Source organism: Neomonachus schauinslandi, chromosome 5, assembly GCF_002201575.2.
Source record: "Neomonachus schauinslandi chromosome 5, ASM220157v2, whole genome shotgun sequence".
NCBI lineage: Eukaryota > Metazoa > Chordata > Mammalia > Carnivora > Phocidae > Neomonachus > Neomonachus schauinslandi.
In genome coordinates, this window is record NC_058407.1 from 57221454 (window position 1) to 57240338 (window position 18885).

The 18885-nt window shown below is 60.6% G+C and overlaps 4 protein-coding genes across 7 annotated transcripts in view; 2 read left to right on the forward strand and 2 right to left on the reverse strand.

Annotated features, from left to right (window-relative positions):
* The window catches only part of STAC3 (SH3 and cysteine rich domain 3), a 6609-nt gene extending 6248 nt beyond the window's left edge, over window positions 1-361 (forward strand). Inside the window, exon 12 of the mRNA XM_021687282.1 lies at window positions 247-361. Within this exon, the coding sequence (XP_021542957.1) occupies window positions 247-345 (99 nt within the window). The 3' untranslated portion in view covers window positions 346-361. The remainder of the gene's footprint in view (window positions 1-246) is intronic.
* A 6806-nt stretch (window positions 362-7167) lies between these two features.
* On the forward strand, window positions 7168-9489 carry NDUFA4L2 (NDUFA4 mitochondrial complex associated like 2). Its single transcript, XM_021687281.2, has 4 exons — window positions 7168-7288; window positions 7669-7757; window positions 8574-8634; window positions 8736-9489. Exons 1-4 carry the CDS (start codon window positions 7232-7234, stop codon window positions 8790-8792), a joined length of 264 nt encoding a protein of 87 aa, XP_021542956.1. The 5' UTR covers window positions 7168-7231; the 3' UTR covers window positions 8793-9489.
* A 186-nt stretch (window positions 9490-9675) lies between these two features.
* On the reverse strand, window positions 9676-14671 carry SHMT2 (serine hydroxymethyltransferase 2). 4 transcript variants are annotated; one of them, XM_044914789.1, is made up of 13 exons: window positions 14553-14671; window positions 13354-13551; window positions 12764-12843; window positions 12393-12593; window positions 12040-12121; window positions 11785-11907; window positions 11519-11658; window positions 10996-11161; window positions 10709-10808; window positions 10466-10621; window positions 10277-10384; window positions 10086-10162; window positions 9688-9848 (listed from the first exon to the last, which is right to left on the reverse strand). In XM_044914789.1, the coding sequence occupies exons 1-13, from the start codon at window positions 14583-14585 to the stop codon at window positions 9822-9824; spliced, it is 1491 nt and encodes a 496-aa protein (XP_044770724.1). In that variant the 5' UTR covers window positions 14586-14671; the 3' UTR covers window positions 9688-9821. The 4 variants fall into 4 exon arrangements, with proteins under 4 accessions (XP_021542955.1, XP_044770724.1, XP_044770725.1 ...); XM_021687280.2 differs by having other exon boundaries at window positions 9676-10162; window positions 14553-14646; XM_044914790.1 differs by having other exon boundaries at window positions 9695-10162; window positions 13354-13542; window positions 14553-14646.
* Window positions 14672-17788: 3117 nt separating this feature from the next.
* NXPH4 (neurexophilin 4) overlaps window positions 17789-18885 on the reverse strand; it is a 9136-nt gene continuing 8039 nt past the window's right edge. Inside the window, exon 2 of the mRNA XM_021687200.1 lies at window positions 17789-18820. Within this exon, the coding sequence (XP_021542875.1) occupies window positions 17966-18820 (855 nt within the window). The 3' untranslated portion in view covers window positions 17789-17965. The remainder of the gene's footprint in view (window positions 18821-18885) is intronic.

Sequence of the window (18885 nt, forward strand, 5' to 3'; positions counted from 1 at the left end):
GATAGATAGATAGATAGATAGATAGATAGATAGATAGATAGATAGATAGATAGATAAAGGACCAGGTAGCTCTGGCGCCCCAATCCAACCCCAGGCCCCAGGGTTCCTCGGCAAACCATACTCCTTGCAGATCTTAACTCATTAATGGGGCTAGGATAGACCTCCATGAATCCGGGCTCCCCTGCTCTCCTCTTCTACCTTTTCCCTTAATCCCTCTCCTACCTAAACCTTTAATCCTTCATTCAGATCGTGGTCCAGAAAGGAGATGAAGCCGGCGGCTACGTCAAGGTCTACACCGGCCGCAAGGTGGGGCTGTTCCCCACCGACTTCCTGGAGGAGATTTAGGCGTGCAGGCGCCTGCTGACGGGAGATACCCATGCCCCATTCTGGGCAGGCCCAGTGGAGGTTGGGGAGGAAAGGGGCGAAAGCAACTATGCTGGATGGGGGAGGGGTGGGAAGGCCCGGCGGAGCATGGCGGGGCTTCCGGGAAGGGACTGGTTCCCGCCACCCTCCCCCGGCCTCGGGCCTTGGATACCTGCTAGGCAGAGCAGCCTCACGTGCAACTCCTCAGGCCCAGCCCGCGGGAGCTGGAAAAAAAACGCGTCCCCACTAGGAGGCGCCCCGGGGGTGTGGGAGGCGAACTGTCGAACGCTGCGAATGTATTAAAGTTTTGAAAAAAGTTAGAAAAGTTTGTTCTTTAACTAGGGGCCGAGTAGAGGGAAGCGGTGGAGAATCCTCCCCAGCTATGTCACCTCACTAGCATCAGGTAACCCGACATCCACCTGGGCTGAGGCCGGTGGGAGGTGAGGAGACAGGTGCGTCCGCCAGGCGAGGCCTCTCTTGTCAGTGAAGAAAGGGGAGCCTGCCTGCAGTCAGGCCCCCGCGCCCCGGCGTCTAGAAGGACCTGGCACCAGAGTAGGTCCCCCTAGCTCTTGGCGATTTAGCCGCGAGCAGCCCCCCTTACATTTCGGAACCTGGCTCAGTGCCGAGCTAGGCCGCCAGGGGGCGATGCAAGATCTCGGTTGGAGAGCGAGGGACGGGGCGGGGGGAAGGGGGGGCGGAAGGAGAGAACCTGAGACACCGTGCCGGAGACCCTGGGCCTGGGAGGGGGTGAGGTGCGTGCCGTCTCCATGGCAACACTTCCTCAAGTCCTCTGGGAACCAGCGAGCGAGGCCGGGGGGCCTAACCCCTCCCGCGCGGCCCCCGCCCCAGCCCTTTGCGACAGGTACCGAGTGAGAGGGCGCTGGGCAGACAGCAAACCGGCTCACGCGGAGACCCCCCCTGTGGCGCGCCGTATGCAAATGTTATTGTTTGCATATGCAAATATGCAAATGTGCCGGCCCTGGTCACGGTGGCAGGTGGTGGGGAGCGGGAAGGTGTGGGGAAGGGAGCTGAAGGATACGAGGAGTTTGGGGACCTGGGAGCGGACCAGTGAGAGGCAGCCTGGGGTGGTCCCTGGAGTAGGGCAGGCCGAGGGTCTGGAGCTTGATGGCGGATGGGGGGGTCAGCCCCGCCAGTCAGGAGATCCTCTTCTGCCCGTTGTCTGCCAGGCCTGAGGTTGGCACCGCCTAGCAAGGTTGGCAGCGGGAGCCCGGGCACCATCTGCTGCTGATGGGGGGAGGGCAGAGGCTCAGCTGGGCTGGGGAAGAGAAGGGCCCGGGACGGACGCGCCCCCCTTCCTTCCAGAAGGCTGAAGTGTGGAGGGGGTAGGAAAGCACACAGGAAAACCCAATGCGGAACCGGGTTCGGTTTCCTGTTCCCTTTGCCCTTGACTGTCCCGGACGCCTGGGGGCGGCGGCGGGGTCATAAAGGAAGCCTCAGGCGGCCCCCCTGTAATCACGCTTGGGCTGGAATAGGAGCCGATCACAAGCAGTCCCCCTCCACCACCACACACAAATCCAGCCTTTTGCCCCCATCCCTCCTCGGGATACGCCTACTAAGAAAGGCGTGGTGGTGGTGGTGGGGGGGGGGTGGTCGGAGGCCCGGTGCGGGGATGCTAGCACTCGGGTCGCATCTCTTCATCAAGAGATCTGAGGGACTCCAAACCAGAGCCCCTGAGATCCTCGAGAGGGCCCCCCCACAATGCAAAAGCAAAACCAATTTACTGGCTCATTGGGCGGCGATGCTGGTGTGGGGGTGCCGAGAAGCAGAGAGAGCTGCTGTTCTCCCCCCTCTACACTCGGGGGGCACCCCCCTCCCCCCCGCCTCGCGGAGCCGGCAGCTGTCCCTAATTAGAGCGGCGGTTTAATTGGATTTATCAGCAGTTAATAGGAAATTAAGCGAAGGGCCCGAGAGAGGGAGGGCGGGAGGAGCGGGGAGGCCGGCTGTGCCGAGCTGGAAGGACCGGTGCTTGGGGTGCCGGGGATGGGGACACGGGCCCAGTATCGCGATTGAGCCCCATGATCAGCGCCCTCCCCCCAATACTTGCCCGCGGGTTGAGCCCAGGCCTGCCAGCGGAGAGCAGGACTCATGAAGGAGGCAGGAGCGTCAGCGCCCCTGTGTGAGCCCCCAACGCCCCTCACTCCCACAAACGGCCCCCTAGGTGATGGATGATGTTGCCACACGCAGCAAAGGTCATAAGTCTGAGCCAAGGAACGGACTGAATTGAAAACAGACTGGAGGAGGAGCCAGGTTACCCGGTCCAGGACACAACCTGCACCCTACCCCTCTGCAGTGTCCACTCCGCTCTTAGCAAAGAAAGTACCCCTTACAAGTGGGAAGATTGGACAGCACGGGGGAATGAGGGAGAATCCAGAGTGACTGTCCCTTCCACACCTGCCTCATGGCTGTGTGGGCAATCCTGGCAGTCCCTATGCAGCCACCAATGTCCCTCTGTGGCTCCGCACCCCTCCCCACGTGCTGGGGTTGGGACCAGCTGGCTTGGCTGTTGTCAGAGTGGCCCAGGGTCTGCACCACCCGCCCTGGGGGCCAAGGAAGGAAGCTAGCAGGCAGTCAAGCAGGGGAGCAGGGTCCACAGCCCCAGGCACCTCCTGTCACTAAGACCTCATTATGTGGCTAGGCTAACAAGGCCTGCTTCTAGAACCCCAGCAACCTCTCTGCCACACTCCACCACCGGAGAGCGCAGACAGCAGCTCCTGCATGTGTGTGGGTGCGAACCTCCGAATGTATGGGGGTTGGTGGGGGGGGTCCCTCTGTGTCCCTGGAGATTATGGGTGTCTGTGCCTCTGGTGTGTGTTTGTGTGCGCCTGTGCCCCAAGTGTGTGAAGTGTGTATATCAGAGCACCAGGTGTTAGTGTAAGTTGGTATGTGTGCCCCGGTGTGTGTCTGTGCCCTTATGTATGTATTGGTCGGACTTGTCCCCATTCTGCCCCCCCCCAACCTCTATGATTTTTGTCTGGCTTAGCCCCTGAGGGTCTAGGTGTGCATACGTGCTTTGGCGTGTCTATGTGTCTGTACAATCTTCACGCCTGGGTGTGCCCCGAGTGTGGGCATTTCCGCGTGTCTCTGCCTGCAGGACTGTGTACGTGTGAGAATCACGAAGAGCCGCCGGTGAGTGTGTGTTGCTCTGGCGTCTCTGCCTGCAGGTGGGTGTATCTCCGTGACAGTGCGGGGGCGTGTGCCCGGGTGTGAGCCGCGCGACAGCGTGTATCCGAATGACAGTGTGACGCACGCGCGCTCGTGTGTGCGTGTGTGTGTGTGTGTGTGTGTGAGCGCGCGCGCGCGCGCGAGCGCCTGGGTGAGTCTCCCGCACCCGCCCCTTCTCCCTATTTCTATTCCTCTCTCCTCTCCGGGCGGGCTTGGCTCCGCCGTCCGCATCATCTCCATCCATTATTGAAGAAACAGCCGCGTCCGCTCCAATCACATCAACACCCCCCCGCCCCCCTCCGTTCAGCTCGCCCCGCAGCCCCTCTGGGTGCTGGGGAGTGGGGAGGCGCGGCGCGGCGGGGGCGCCGGGCGGGAGCAGGCTCCTGACCCTGTGCCCCGAGCCGGGCCAGGCCCCGGGACGCCGGGGTCCCCGGCGGAGAGTGCTTTGCATAAACAGATGGCGCGGGCGTCTTTGTCTCGCTCGTTCGCTCGCCCCGCGTCTCCCAGCTCCGCGGCTGTCTGGCTGATGCAATCATGATCATCTCTCGGAGCCTCGGGACCCGGCGCCCTTAATAGCTGCAGAGGGGGTCAGGGGCTCCGGGGCTCCCGAGCAGATGCTGGGCACTGTGTCTTCCCTCCCGGGCGCCCCCTCCACGCCCCACGGCTGCAGAGGGAAGACGGAGTCCGCGCCGAGGTGATGGGCATGTGGAGGTGACCGGGAAGTGGACCCGGGGCAGTGCCCTGAGGTGTCCCCAGGCTGGTCTCGTCGGACTGCTGCAGCCCCCCAGGGGCAGCAAGCTGGGGAATAGGAATAGAACTGGGGGATGGGAGGGGGGAGAACGAGATAAAGACAGAGACAGGCATTTGTAAAGAGAGACACAGAGGGTAGAGAGATGTAGAGGGAAGGAGAGACAAACACAGAGAGACACAGAAGCAGATGCAGAGGGACAAAGCCTGGTAGAGAGGGCGGCAGAGGGAGAGACAGACAGACACGGCCAGAATGATAAGGAACAGAGAGACACAGACAGACACAGAGACAGACACAGACACAGAGAGACCGAGGTAGACAGACAGGGCTGGAAGAAGAAAGAAGCAGAAAGAAGGGCAGCCAGAGACTGGGGCAGGCAGGGGCAGAGGGCAGTCTTAGGGTAGAGACCCAGCCCCGGGACAGGGACCAGCCTGCACCTGTGGTGCCTCCCACAGCTGGCGAGGTGGCAGATCCCTCGTCCCCTCTCCGCGCTTGCCCCCGGCCCCACCTCAAACCAGAAGGGAAGCTGCGGGACCCAGTGCCTTGGCGGCGGGAGTGGCAGGAACGGCAGGCGGGGCTTGGACCGACGCTCCAGGCACTGACTCAACCTGCCCAAAACTGTGGGGCGCAGAGCCTGCACGACCCGACAGGGGGCGCCCGAGGCATCTCCCCAAGAGCTTGGGAGCAGCTCAACCTCCAGGGGGCGCCCGCGCCCACAACCCCGGCAGCCAGCTCGCTCCGCCCAGCCCAGCTGCTTCTGACGAGCGGCGCCGCCAGCGCGCGGATTAGTGTCCCAGTGCGATTTAGCGTTTGGAATCTGGTCCCCACGGGACCCCCGCACGCCCCAGGCCACGCCTGATCCGCAGCTAATGACTTCTGCCGTCCCTCACGCGGCTCGGTCAGCGTGGCCTGAGTCTTTCTGATGGGAAAGTACGGGAAGGTGGGGAGAGATGGGATCCGGAACTCACGGAGTCCTGCGTCCCAGCTCGGCCCCAGAGATCACGATCCAGAGATGGGTGAGGGCTTAGAAGTAGGATCGCAGACAAGGGCTTAGGGACTGGCACCAGGCACGGGTGCAGGGTCAAGGAGCACTGGAGAGGCCAGAGCAGAAGCAATAACGTAATAAAGCGCTTGGAAAGTGGGGGCGGAGGCCCAGGGCAGGAGGAACAGCCGCGGCTCTAGGAAAGGAGCGGCGCGGAGAGTTCGGAAAGCGCTAGACCCTGGTCACCAAAAGTCACAAGAAATGGTACAAGAGCCGGGGCGAGGGCCCGAGAAGCCAAGGGGGCGCGGCACGGGGGCCAGACGTCCCTGCCTGCGTCCTGGCACCCCAGCTGTGCCATGCAGAGCCAGATATGCAGCCCCTGGAGCTCGAGCTCCGGAATTGATTTTTAGTCCCGGAGACTGGAGGGCTGGGGGACACGAGGGCCAGGACATTCCGCTCCCCGGCCCGGTCCTGGAGGTGCGAGGGCTCAGGCAGGGACGGGCTCTGCGCTGCTCCAGGTTCTGACATCCCGTCAGTCCCCCTCCTCCGCGCCCCCCCTCCCCTCAAACGCATCGCTGCGAGTCTCTGTCTCTTTGTTCTCGCTGTGTCTCTGACACTTTATCTCATTATCCGCCGGAGGGAGGCGGAGAGCCTGGGACCCCGCAGCCTAATTACAGCCGCGCTTGTCAGCGCAGGGGGCGGGGGAGGTATCAGCGCCGGGAAAGAGGGGGTGGGGAGGCCAGGAAGGGTAGCTTCCTTCCCTCTACACCTCCCCCCCCTCAGGTCCGGTGGTGGGTGCACAACTCACCCCTGTCCCTGCCACCACAGGGCTCTGGACCGGAGGAGTGGGGGAGCTCTGCCGGATTCGCCGGCGGGGTGGGAGGGAGGAGGATGGGAGGGCGGAAGTTAGCATGGCGGTGGGGAGAGGTGGTTAGAGTAGGCTGGGTCCGTAGGACCGCAGTTCCCCAACGACGATGGCAGTGAGCCTTCCCACCCTAGCAGCACAGCCGACACCGGAGTTGGCTGCAGAAAGGGAGGCGATTGTTCTGCCCTTCTATCTCTGTGTGTCTTGTTCTCTTTCCTCCTTCACCATCTTTTCTATCTTTCCTTGACTATTTCCCTTACCCCATTCTCTTCCTCTCTATCACAGCCAGAAACAGAGAGCCTCCTTGGGTGGCTCTGGCTTCAGCCCGATGGGAGGGAGGCAGCGCAAGCAAGTCTATCAAAACCCCAAACTTCACAACTGACTTACTCGATCCTGAGCCAGGTTTAAAATACACCCAGCTCCCCTGACTTCTAAACACTATTCCAAGCCAACCACAACACAACTCAGAGAACTACCCACGACTAGAGGAGCTGGGGCTGCTTCAGTGCTGTGGGTCTGTCTGTCCCTCTCCTCCTCCCACTACACTGTGTAGGGAGACAGAACTAGGGCCTTTGGGAACCTGCCAGCTCCCTGGGGATTAGCTCTTGGGCTGTGCGGGAAGTGCTTCAGATGCCCTCACTGGTCCCTGGCCCCTCCTGGTCCCACCCCTGAACCCTCCACCCCTGCACTTTGCTTGCAAGTCTCTCTGTCTGACTGCCTGTCCCGTGGTGAGTTCTTCCTGCCACCTCTGGATCCTCCCTCAATCAGTCTCTTGGTCAAAGCCTGCGTTGCCTCTCTCTCAGACCAGTTCAAAGCCCCAGGTATGAGGGTGTCCCCTGGACCAGGGTGCGGCCATCAGAAGGAGTGCAAGAGCAGAAAGCCCTCTGCTTGCCGACACTTCTCCCGCTCGGAGCTGGGAACTGCGGGAGGAAGAGATGAGTGGGGGTGGGGTGAGCCTGCTGAAGCGGGGCCCCGCTGGGCCGGGCTGGGCTGGGCTGGGCTGGGCTGACCCCTCCCCAGTCGGGGGCGGGACCCCAGGAGGAGCGAAGGAGCAGAGCCGCTGGGGAGCATCAGACGGCGGAGAGGCGCTATGGCGGGAACGAATCTCGGGGCCCGCTTCTACCGGCAGATCAAGAGACATCCCGCGGTGAGTTCGGTCCCCAGAGCCACTGTATCTAACTCCTGATTCTCCCGTTTCCCTGGCGGGCCCCCAAATCGCCCAGTACCCTGCCTCTTGCCCAGTTCCCCCAGTGCTCCTAATCTTTCTCCAGCGTGCCCTCAATCTATCCCTGCAATATGCCCCGTGTCCCTTGAAGCCACCTGGGACCCGCTCGCTGTGGGATGAGGGAGACAAGGCTGGAAATGTAGTGTGGGAGGTTCCAGGTCCTCTCTCTCCCAGACTGGAGGGAGAGCCAGACCCGGGTTGGGGCGGGGGCGGGGGCGGGTGCTGGCAGAGAAAATTGTAAAGGGCGCTCGGGACTGCAGGGAGGGGGCTGACCGCTAAAGTGCCCTCCGTCTTCTCCGCAGCTCATCCCGATGATCGGCTTCATTGGCCTGGGAATGGGCAGCGCGGCGCTGTACTTGCTGAGACTCGCCCTGCGCAGCCCCGACGTCTGGTAAAGGCCGGGTCTGGGACGCAAGCAGGGGGCCCGGGTGAGGCAAGGATAGGGTAGGAACGCAAGGGCCTCTCAGGAACAGTGCGAACGGGTGGTCTTAGCAGGGATCCCCGGGCAGCGCACCTGCGTGTGCACCGCGCGGCAACTGCAGGCTGCAGCCCGCTCCTGACCCGGGCGGCGCCGGCCTTCCCCTCCACCCGTCCGACCCACTACTCACTCCTCGGGGCCCCAGACTCGACCCGCTTTGGGCTGCGGAACCCGCGCCGCTCCCGGCCCGGTTGCCATGGCGACGTGCTCGGCCGGCGGGCGGCCTTTGGGTACTTCCACCTCCCTGCCTGAGCGCTGGGGGTGTGGCCGGGTGAGGGACGAGGGGCGCCTTTGGGGCTGGAGTGGCGCGGAGACTCCCAGCCCCAGCAAGGGCGGCGGGGGTGGGGAGTGGGGGCTCTCGGGCTGAGCCAGGAGCACCTCCGGCGTCGGAATTGCAGGCACATCACTGAAACCCCAGGCCCTCAGGATCTCTGCCTCATTCCCGCCGCTCCGCTCTGGGGGGTGAACCTAGGGAGGCAAGAAGCAAGCGAGAGGCCCTGGGCTGGGTTGTCAGTCTGTCACCTGGCCCCATACTGACAGTGGCGACAGCCTTCTGTTTCACTTGTCAGCACCTGCTAACTTGCCCCCACTCCTGTCAGTGTCTGGGATATAGCCCCCCCTCCAGGATAGGACGGGGGGTGTTGGGTGGGGCAGAGACCCTGTCACTTTAGGCCCCAGGGTCCTAGCTTCCAGAGAGGAAACCCTTACCTTCCCCCTCCCTCTCTGTAGCTGGGACAGAAAAAACAACCCAGAGCCCTGGAACCGCCTGAGCCCCAACGACCAATACAAGGTACCTCTTCCATCTGTTCATCTTGGTCCCAGGACCACCCTCCCCACCCCCAGGCCACGAAGGGAAGTCTGGGGCACTCAGTGCCCCTTTCCCTCCTATAGTTTCTTGCAGTTTCCACTGACTATAAGAAGCTGAAGAAGGACCGGCCAGACTTCTGAGCTGGCTGGGGTGCCAGCGAGTGGTGAGCAGTAAACCACCATCAGCCAGCCAGCCAGCCAGCCGACTCATTTCTTCCACTCTCTGCCCCCTGCCCCCAGGGCGCCACTCCAGCCACCCTGCCCAGCTGCTGCTTCCACAGGCTTGGTTCCCACAGGAGGGGACACAGCTCCCCACCCCCTTCCCTTGCTCCCGCAGCGGAAGCGCCTCTGACCCTCAGCTTGAGTCCCACGCAGGGGGGGTGGGGGGAGTTAGGAGAGCAGGCAGTGTGTTGACCCAAAAGGCTCAAGCCAGCCCCTCTGCCCCCCTACCCAGGCCTTGCAGGGTGTGGCTCAGGCTACGTGTTGAGCGTGGCCAACGTGAGCCAAGAGCAAGCGGAGGCCTCTCAGTGCCAAGTGACGTGGCGGGCCCGCGTTAGGCCAGGCTCGGGCGCCTCGCAGGGGCGGTGCTGCTCTAGCTCGACTGGGCTCGTCGCTGGCTGCCCCGCCTGCCCTGGATGAGGCACCTTCGCCCCAGGGAAGCGCAGCGAGCGCCTCCCCGTGCCCAAGCCCACTGCTTCCCGGGCCAACAGGCATCCCCTCCCACGGCCTTGCACCTGGGCCTCCCCCTGCCATTCTGCCCCTCCCTTGCTCCCCTCAGTCCCCTGGGATCAAACAGAAGCAGCCGTGGGCAAAATACAATTTCATTTAACAAATTGAATTTGCTGCGCCTGCTAATCACGTCTGGTGTCGGCTCTGATCAGAGACAGAGAAAGGAGGCTGCGGCCCCTGGGGGTGGGGGGAGGGGGGGGTCCTGGTGGTGGTCGTGGTGGTGGTGGGAGGGGAGGGAGGAACACGTTGAGGGAGACAAGTCACCACCTGGCCCAGGGGACCCCTCCCACAGTGAAAGGAGAGCTCAAGGCAGGATAGCATTTTATTAGATAAAAACAGAAGGGTGGGTACCTACCTACCCCTTCCTCTGGCTCACAAGGGCAACTCTCCCTCTCTTCAAGTAAGAGCAAGGAGTCCGTGACACCGAGATAATGGGAGAGCTCAGGGCAAAAAGCCCCAGGCCTCCTCCTTCTAAGTCTAGTTACAAAAAGAAATCTTCTCAGCTACAAAGTCCAGGATATAGCTGGGTCTTTCCCAAGGTAAGAGCCCTTCCCTCCTCCAGCAAAAAATTGAAAGATAGCTCTCCTCTCCATTGGCCCCGGGAGACAGAAGGAGAATAAACTTCAGTCTGTGGGCCTCATTTCCTAAGGGCCCTCAGCGCTCATCAAAACCAGGCATGGGGAAGGCCCTGGCAAACTGCTCCACCCGTTGCCTGAGGTCGGCCAGCCGATGACTTGTTTCTGGGTCCTTGAGCAGGAAGGATTTGAAATCCTGGAGTTTGGCTAGAGGGGGATGAGGAAAAGAGCGGTCAGAACTCCAGAGAAGGCAGTTAGATCAGCCAGTGGGGGAGGGATGGATAGCGTATGGCTGGCCCAGCCAGGGTCTTGCCCACTTACCAGTCTTGCTCTTCACCTCCAAGCCAATGTTGACACCTTCATCTATAAAGTTCACAACTCTCCGGAAGTCATCCTCACGGAACTGTCGAGAGGTCAAGGCTGGGGCCCCTGGGAGAGAGGCAGAAGAGGATCAGCACAATCCAAGCCTACCTGGCAGCCATCCTGCCTTCCTCAAACCCCAGGTCTCACCGAGCCGCAGGCCCCCGGGTGTGATGGCACTTCGGTCTCCAGGACAGGTGTTCTTATTGGCTGTGATGGAGACCAGTTCCAGCACCCGCTCAGCCCGAGCTCCATCCAGGCCCTTGGGCCGCAGATCCACTAGCACTAGGTGGTTGTCGGTGCCACCTGAGGGGAGGGACAGTCAGCAGGCAGGGGTGAGTTCTAGGCCTCTGTCTGAGGCTACAGAGGCTCTCACCCACCCCCCTGGCTCACCAGACACGAGTGAGTAGCCTCGCTCTAGCAGGGCATCAGCCATGGCCCGAGCATTCTTCAGAACCTGCAGGGCGTACTCCCGGAACATGGGGGTGCAGGCCTGGAGATGAGACAGTAGCACCTGGGACCCCAAGTGCCACCCCCTCTGCCCTTCCCCCTCCAGCACAGTTGTGACTCCAGGCTTGACCCCACCCAGACACTCCCCTTCTGTCAGCTCTGATTCATTTAGCAAGGAGCAGGGTCTAAGGCCCCAGGCCAATGCCCCCCCCAAGAGTCGGCTCCCCAACCTGCTTTAGGGCCACAGCCACAGCAGCAATGGCATGGTTGTGGGGGCCCCCCTGCAGGGATGGGAACACAGCAAAGTTGATTCGGTCCTCAAATGTGTAAGGGATCTCCCGGCCAGTCTTGGGATCCACAGCCCGCGTCCCCTTCCGGTAGAAGATGAGTCCTGACCTACGTGGGAAGTGGGTGATTAGAATCTAAGCTGAGAAGGACGAGGGGTTGGGAAAGCAGAGGAAGCTGGCTGGCCTGAGCCCCCTGTGCTCTTGGGAGTCTACCTCAGTCGGGCCGGTGTGCAGGACTCCAGTGGTCAAGGAGAGCAGCCTTTCAGTCCCACCCCCAAATCCCCTAGCAGGGAACTGCTACCATGGGCAAGACAAGGAGACAAGACAAGGAGAGCCATCACAGCCTGGGCAGAAGTCTTCAGGGTTTCAGGTGGGAACGAACTCCTCTCAGATGCAGCCCAACCATGCCCCTGGAATAGGGCGTGAAGGCAGGGAAAGACAAGGCCTGACCTCAGGGGAGCCTGACCTTGCCCCTCGAAGGGTCTTGTGAGTGGTGGTGGTGACAACATCCGCATGCTTGAAAGGTGAGGGGATCACCTTGGCAGCCACCAGGCCACTGATGTGGGCCATGTCTGCCAGGAGGTGTGCCTTGACCTCATCACACACCTGGGCAGGTACAGAGACAGGCCTTAGCCTGGGGAGGGCCACACAGGCCTCCCCAAGGCTGCTCCCCTTCCAAAATCGCCCCACTACCCCCCTGGGAAGTGGACGGCACACCAGCCCCCCACCAACCTCTCTCATGCGGGCGTAGTCAATGAGGCGCGCGTAGGCACTGGTACCAGCTATAATGAGCCGTGGGCGGAAAAGTCGGGCAGTCAGTGCCAGCTGGTCGTAGTCGATGAGGCCGGTTTTGGGCTGGGTGGACAAACGAAAAGCTGAAGCCCTGAGAAGGAAGCAGGGCAGCTCGCTCTCCTGACCCTGGAGGGTGCCCAGGACTCCAGACCCTCACCGTCCCCAGCAGAGGACCGCCAGGGCCCCAGCACTCACATTTAGCTTATAGGGCATGGACTCAAAGAAGATGGACGTGGCTGAGACCCGCTTGACATCAGACATGTAGCCGTGAGTAAGACTGACAGCAGATGAGAGAGAAAAGAGAGCTTCAGAAACGAGTAACTCCCTGACTTCACCACACCCTTCCCGCCCGGCTCCAAAGGCCCCTGTCCCTGGAACGCTGCTCCTCGTATACACAAGCCTCTGCCTGGTCCGTTCCACAGTGAACACTGGCGACTGGGCTCTTCTCATCCTCATCCACTGACTTGCAGGGCAGGGCCCACAGGAGGTGTTCAATAACAATGCCCATCCTGCCCACCAAACCCATCACCCACCCCATCCATACTCACTGGCCCCCATCGGGCAAGTCCAGCCCCATAATTCGGTCATGAGGCTGCAGAAGGGCTGTGTAGGCAGCCAGATTAGCCGGAGAGCCTGAGTATGGCTGGACATTGACTCCCCACTGCGCAGGATCCAGGTCAAAGGCCTCCAAGGCCCGCTGCTGACACAGCAGCTCAATTTCATCCACTACCTCTGCTCCTCCATAATATCTGCCATGAGATGGGGGTGTATCAGGGCACACAAAAAGGGTTCCAGTATCCCCCACAACCAGCAGCAAAGGCCACTCCTCTATACACACTGGGAGGGTACAGGCAGGTGTCCTCCACGGGGAGCAGCATTCCTGAGGCTGCCTTCCAGCCCTCTGGTGCCTAGCCCTCACCTCTTGCCAGGATAACCCTCCGAGTACTTGTTGTTGAGACAGGACCCCAGGGCCTCCAGCGCTGCTCGGCTGCAGAAGTTCTGGGTGAGTGGGGAACGGTGGGGTTAATGTCAGAAGGCACTGAGCCCCTTTCCCTGGAGCCCCCCACAGCCCCTCCCTGCCAGAGCCCCAGGCTGCAGGGAGGAGCTGGGCTCTACAGAAAGCTCTGGTCATTCAGCGTTCCTTGTCAGGCCTGAAGAAAGGCCAGAGGAAGCATCCTGAGAAACCCAGCTGCCGTGACAGGTGTCCCCAGCAAGACCACCTGTCCACTCGAACCTATGCTTCCAGGCTCCTCCTTCCTCTTGGGAAGGGGAAGGGACCAGACTAGATGACAGGGGCCCCGGAAAGCTTTGGAAGCTCTCTAATGTCCCCATCCCATAATCCAGACTGGCCCTGCCTCTTCTTCAGAGGACAGTAAGAAGAGAAGGAAATAAGGCCCAGCAAGAAGGCCCTGAGTCTGCAAGGGAAATGTGGAGAAACAGCAGTACAATGACCTGTTACTTCTTGCACCCACGGTGGCCCATGTCGTGGCCCCTCTCCCCAAGCCCCACCTCTGAGGCAATGAGCTCCAGGCCACGACACTGCCTGTCCTTCTCCCTCTGCAGCAGCTCCCACATCTCAGGGTCACTGTCTGACAGACTCTCCTGGCCTGTCCAGCCCCTGGTTGCTTCTCCAGTCTGGGTCTGGGCCACCTCACTGTGCTGGCACCGGATGGCCCTCCTGACCAGCTGACCACATCTCTGCAGAGGCTAGGAGAGGAAAAACCAGAGTCAAATAAAAAGCACCCAGTCTCCCAACAACCCTCAACCATGCTTATCAGGCTTTCTGGCTCCAAACCTAGCAGCCAGTGGTCGAGCCAGCCTTTTCCAATTCTCACCACCCCCACCTCCGCCTTCAAATGCCAGTTCCAGAGCCAAGGTCGAGATCAATGTCCAGGGGGTGGTTCTGATTTGGTCCATTTACCTCACCTCAGAATTTCCCTCCACCTCGGCCCATGAACCACTCTGCAAAGCCATAGGGCAAAGTTTGTCCTCCAGAAGCCTATGTCTCTGGAGCTCAGGGGCAGTCTACTGAGGTTCCAGAACCTCCCCAACCCACAGGAACAAAAGGATCTTCCTGCAGGGCCTCCATGGCAGTCAGGGGGTTGGAGGCTGAGTTGGCAAGGATTCAGGCAATAGGCTGTAGGGGTAGTTTCCAGAGCAATGGAGGTGGCAGAGAAGACCATTAGCAGTCTCTGGGGAAAGGGGGATGGTGGTCGTGGGTGGTGGGGAGCCTGCTGGCAGGGAAGCCAGAACCCATATCCTGCCCTCGGTGCCCCCCAACTCTTCCCATGTCCTTCCAGCCCACAGTGCCAAGGGACGCCTGATGTAAGTAGTGGGGCCGCGTTGCATCATCTGCACGGCTCAGAGCTGGCAGGAAAGACTCGGCTCGCAGGTCCGGTCCAGGAAACCGGCTTGTTCACCAGGGTCCACGGGGCATCTGGTGCACTTCTCTCCTTAATGCCACATGAAATGGGTGGTCGCAGGCCCTCGGGCGTCTGGTTGCCGGAATGGGGAGGGGCCCCAGGTGCTCCGCGGGCACTGGGGGTGGAGGGGTTCTCAAGGATTCCCTAGTTGCAAGTCCGCTCCCCGAGGACCAAAACCACGTGCGTGGAAAAGCCAGGAGAACCCCAGAGTTTGTGAATGGGAACTGAAGTAGGAGGGGAGCTCGCTTTCTATTGGTCACCCAATCTCCGAAGCCCCATTCTTACCCGAGTCGCCCAGAGCAAAGAGAAGGGCAGCATCGCAACCCGAGGTCGCAGGATGTCCAGCCACCAACTCTGGCCCGGGGAAGCAAAGGGTAGGAAGAAGACTGATCCGAGAGCGCGTGCGCGAGAACGGCCCGAGAAACCACCGGATTAAGGGGAGGGACCTACGCATGCGTGAGGTGGTCCCTTTATGGTCTCTTGGGAATTGTAGTTTTTTTTTCCCCCTTTCCTCTTCCGCTTCAGTTCATCATCTGTAGCTCATGGTCAGACAGAAGCTCCTTGCCTGAAAGAAAAGAGATCCAGTTCTGCACCACCTCCTCATTGTCCCGAAGCTTAGTGGGTTTTCCCCCCACTGTTGTCCAAACAACAGCCATTTACTGGGTGCCTACTGAATGCCTAGCATTATTAGGCTCTTTGAAAATATAAAGACTCCTCTTCGAGCTAGAGAGCCTTGGTGCACCGGAAAGCCCTCTGGCTTGGAAGGGTGAGACCTGAGTTCAAGTTCCACCTCTGGGACAAACTAGCAAATTAGCCTATCTGCCCCTCAGTTTCCTCGCTTGTAATTCAAAAATAACATGTAGTGAGGATTAAGTGAGATTTTGTATGTAAACATGCTCTGGGATGGATCACCCTCCCCTGATCCTCTGACTACTCCAAGGTTATCTCCTCCTGCGATATCCTGGAGATGAGTGAGGTGCCCCCTTCCTGTTGTTGCACTTTTGCTACCTGTTCACCTCTTGCTGCTCCAGCAGTCAGTGAGCTCTCTTTATATGCCTGGGGCTCTAGATCCTTGGAACCGCACAGGATCTTCCTTTTAGCCTGACTTCGTCTGGACTCATCCTTTGGGAGAGGGACTCACTGACCCCTCTAGAAGTAGGTCCCAAAACCTCGGTATCAGAATTGGCTGGGAAATGTAGTATAAATATATGAGTGTGAGGCTTCTCTTCAGAGGTTCTAATTCAATGGATCTTAATGAGTAGACATTTGCCCACTCAGGGTGACAGTGAAACCTCTCAGTGATTCTAATAAGCAGTGATTTTGCGAACCATTGCCTTACTTAGCAAAATTACACATTCATTCATTCATTCATTCACTCATTCATTCAACAGTCGTGTTGAGCTCCTACTCTGTGCCAGACATGGCCTAGCCTTGGAGATATAAGAATAGATCACTGACTGCTGGGACATCAGGTAACAAAATGCAACAAGCGCAGTTATGGGCAGGAGCAACTCAGCTCCCAGAAGTCCAGATGTCCCAGGGGGAAGGGGTGGGGCAGGAGGAGAAGAGGATGGCTGTAAAGGAGGCAGTTTGTGAGTCAGAGGAAGAGAAGGACAATTCGTCACAAAACACGTTCAGATGAAAAGTCTCATTTAATCTCCAGGACATGCTATTTTATCATTGCCTTACAAGTGAGGAAACTGAGGCCCAGATAGGCTAACCTGCTAATTCTAAACATTCCCACTTGGCTCTCATACCAGGCCTCAGAAGTCCTGGCTTAGCTCTAACCTCCTTCCCTCCTACTCTAGCCTCAGGTGTTCTCAGGTCTTTCCAGCAATGGGCTCTCTTTGGGGGTTCTTCTCCTTCCTCCAATCTCTGACCTACAACCACCTCCCACCTCCCTCTTCCTTTCAGCTTGATCTTGTTATTCAGCCACCCACCCACCCACCCATCCATCCATCCATCCATCCATCCAACCATCCATGATTTATTTTCCCCTCAACGACTTTTCACTTCCAGGCATATTTAGATCAGACTCACCTGTGACTCAGTTTCCTGCTAGAACCAGTGGGCAATTCCCTGGAGAGTCCTGCACTCTCTGAGTCGGTATCTTGGCCCAGGACTCAAGGAGAAGGAGGGCAGAAGATGAGGTGTCGAGGTGTCGTTCTGTGCCTCAGCTTGTCCCTATCCCCTCCCTCGCCCCAGTCAGGGGTCCCCAGGGGAGGGGGGCGGCTGAGCTTGAGAACTGCTAATGAAGCCGCAGCCAATTAACGCCCGGGCCAGAGTAGGGGGCGGATAAAATTAGCAGCGGCGGCGGCAGGAGGGAGCTGCAGGGGCGGGGCGGGGAGGGTGGGCAGCTGGCTGAAGGGGGCCTCGTTTGCAGGCGGCGAACGGCGGCGACGCGGCCCGGCTCTCCAAAGTCGCGCTCGTCCCTTCCCCCACCCCCTCGTCTCTGGCCTCCCTCCCTCTCTCAGCCGTCTGCAAACTCAGCGCCCACGAAATTAGGAAGGAAAAGGAAGATCGATGACTCCAGATGCCGCAAACACCGATCCCCCTCCCCCCCACCTGCCGCCTCCCGCCAGCCCCTCGGAGCTTAGCAGGTTGTCAGCGCTCTGCCTACGCTGTCCCTGCAACTCCATCCCATTTCAAGGCCTTATACCTCCTCCCCCAAGTCGTGTCAACTGTCCGCTGGTAGTCCCCTCTCAGGTCTCATCCCCACTCGATCTGCTGCTGCTTCACCTCGCCCACCTCAGGGAGAAAATCCCCATCTCAGTCAGAGCTCCTACCGCAAGGGTCGCCCTCGTCTCTCCCTGATCTGGTCCTGGATGACCTCCAAGGTGTTAGCTCCCTCAATATTTGCCTCAGTTGCCACGAGCCGCCGAGGGAGGAGGCCCTGGCCAGGTCTCTGCCACCCTTAAACCCACAGCACCACCCCCTTCCCTACGAAGGTCTCTCACACAGACACGTATTGGATTTCACTTTATTTTGTTCCCTTTCCCGTCTGTTTTGGCGTAGAAAAATATCACCAAGAGGAAGCAGCCGGAAAGGGGCAGGTGGAGCAGGACTGCAGGGACGAGAGGGAGGCGGGCAGAGAGGGCAGGCGCCCAGTCGATCGCCTAGGCCCAGGAGTTCTGCTTCCGCTACCCTAATTAGGGTTTCGGGGAAAGGCGGACAGGCATACCGGCAGGCAGAAGGGGTCGGGGATAGGCCGCAGTTTATAGGCCTCACAGTCTTTACGTGGGGACAGGGTGGAACAGGAGGACAAGCGCCTGGGGGTAAGAAAGGGTGCGACGAGGGTGCCAGGCCAGGCGTCATTAAAGATGCGGACAAAGGGAATGTCCAGCCCAGCGCCTGCGGCATGAGAGGGGGACCCACGGCAGACGTGAGGGACGCTGGGACCGCCTCCAAGCCCCGCCTATTCTAGGCCTGCGCTCTTGCCTCTTCACTTTGGGAGGCAGCGGAGGGGGCTACCTCTCCCCCCCCACCCCCGCCGCCCCACTGCCTCGTGGGGACTCCCCATGAGGAAAGGGTGGACCTACGCGGCTGATGGCTGATGGTCCCCGGGAGGGCTGTTCCTTTCGCCCTCGGAATGGAAGGGGTGGACGCGGCCACAGGAGCTGCGGGGCACAGGGAGGGGTCCCACTTGGGGAGGCCGGGATTTGGCGGGAAGCTTAGGGCCCAGGCGAGGGCGAGGCGCGCTACCCAAAGTAAGGGTGCTCACTCTGGAAGTTATAGTCTGGGCACACCTTCTGCACCAGTTTGTAGTCAAAGCTGAGGAAGGAGACGAAGATGCAGATGACTTTGAAGGGCTTGGCGCAGAGCCAGGCGGCATGGCTCTGCGTGTGCTCGGTGAAGCACACCTGCGACGGGTCGTACAGGCACGGGCGGTGCTTGCGCGCGCGGTTTGTCTTCTCATACTCCACGTGGCAGTTGAAAGCGCGAGACTCTTTGGCCCCGGGCACTCCCAGCGCGCCCCCGAATGGGCCCGCCAGCGCGCCCCCGAGGGTACCCCCTAGCCCGGGTCCCGCGGCCGCTATCCCCAGCGGGGGCCCCAGCCCGGGGAGCACCCCTTCCAGGGCCAGCGTAGACTGCAGCGGGTGGGGAGCCGGCCCGGGCAGCCAGACGCCCCCAAACTCGACACGCTTGGAGGGCGGCACGATACTGACGCTGAGGTTGCCCAGGCTAGACGAGTTGTGGCGGAAGTACACGCTGAAGGTACCGTTCACGTGGTCCACGATCTTGCCGGTCACCAGCAGCGAGAACTTGAGCGTGTGTACCCGGAAGTAGAAGTCCCCCCAGCCAAAGATCTTTTTGGCGCGGGCCGCTTTGATAGACGGCTTCCTCTTGGTGCGCCGCGCAGGCAGCGCCCCCGCCCGGGCCAGCGCCCGGGTGTGATTAGCCGGCCAGGCCCAGCTCCAGGCGCCTGCGGTGCCCAGGCCGTGGGAAGCCCTCGGCACCGCGAGCTGTTGGCCAGGGGCGCCCCCTCTGGCCGCGGCGGGGCGCAGCTCCAGGTACTGCGGCCTCCCGGACTCCGGAATCTGGGCACTGACGACCTGTGGACGGAGAAAGAGCAGAAAAGAGAGACGCTGGAGTTGTCCTTGGCCATCCCAGGGCCCTA

Excerpts from the sequence above, each read along its gene's own strand:
- NDUFA4L2 (XM_021687281.2), top strand. The coding sequence starts at position 7,232 with ATGGCGGGAACGAATCTCGGGGCCCGCTTCTACCGGCAGATCAAGAGA. Across the intron at positions 7,758-8,573 it reads CTGCGCAGCCCCGACGTCTG|CTGGGACAGAAAAAACAACC; the intron begins GTAAAGGCCGGG and ends CCCTCTCTGTAG. Across the intron at positions 8,635-8,735 it reads GCCCCAACGACCAATACAAG|TTTCTTGCAGTTTCCACTGA; the intron begins GTACCTCTTCCA and ends TCCCTCCTATAG.
- SHMT2 (XM_021687280.2), bottom strand. The coding sequence starts at position 14,585 with ATGCTGCCCTTCTCTTTGCTCTGGGCGACTCGG. Across the intron at positions 13,552-14,552 it reads CTTTGCTCTGGGCGACTCGG|CCTCTGCAGAGATGTGGTCA; the intron begins GTAAGAATGGGG and ends TTCCTCTCCTAG. Across the intron at positions 12,122-12,392 it reads GACTTGCCCGATGGGGGCCA|TCTTACTCACGGCTACATGT; the intron begins GTGAGTATGGAT and ends ATCTGCTGTCAG.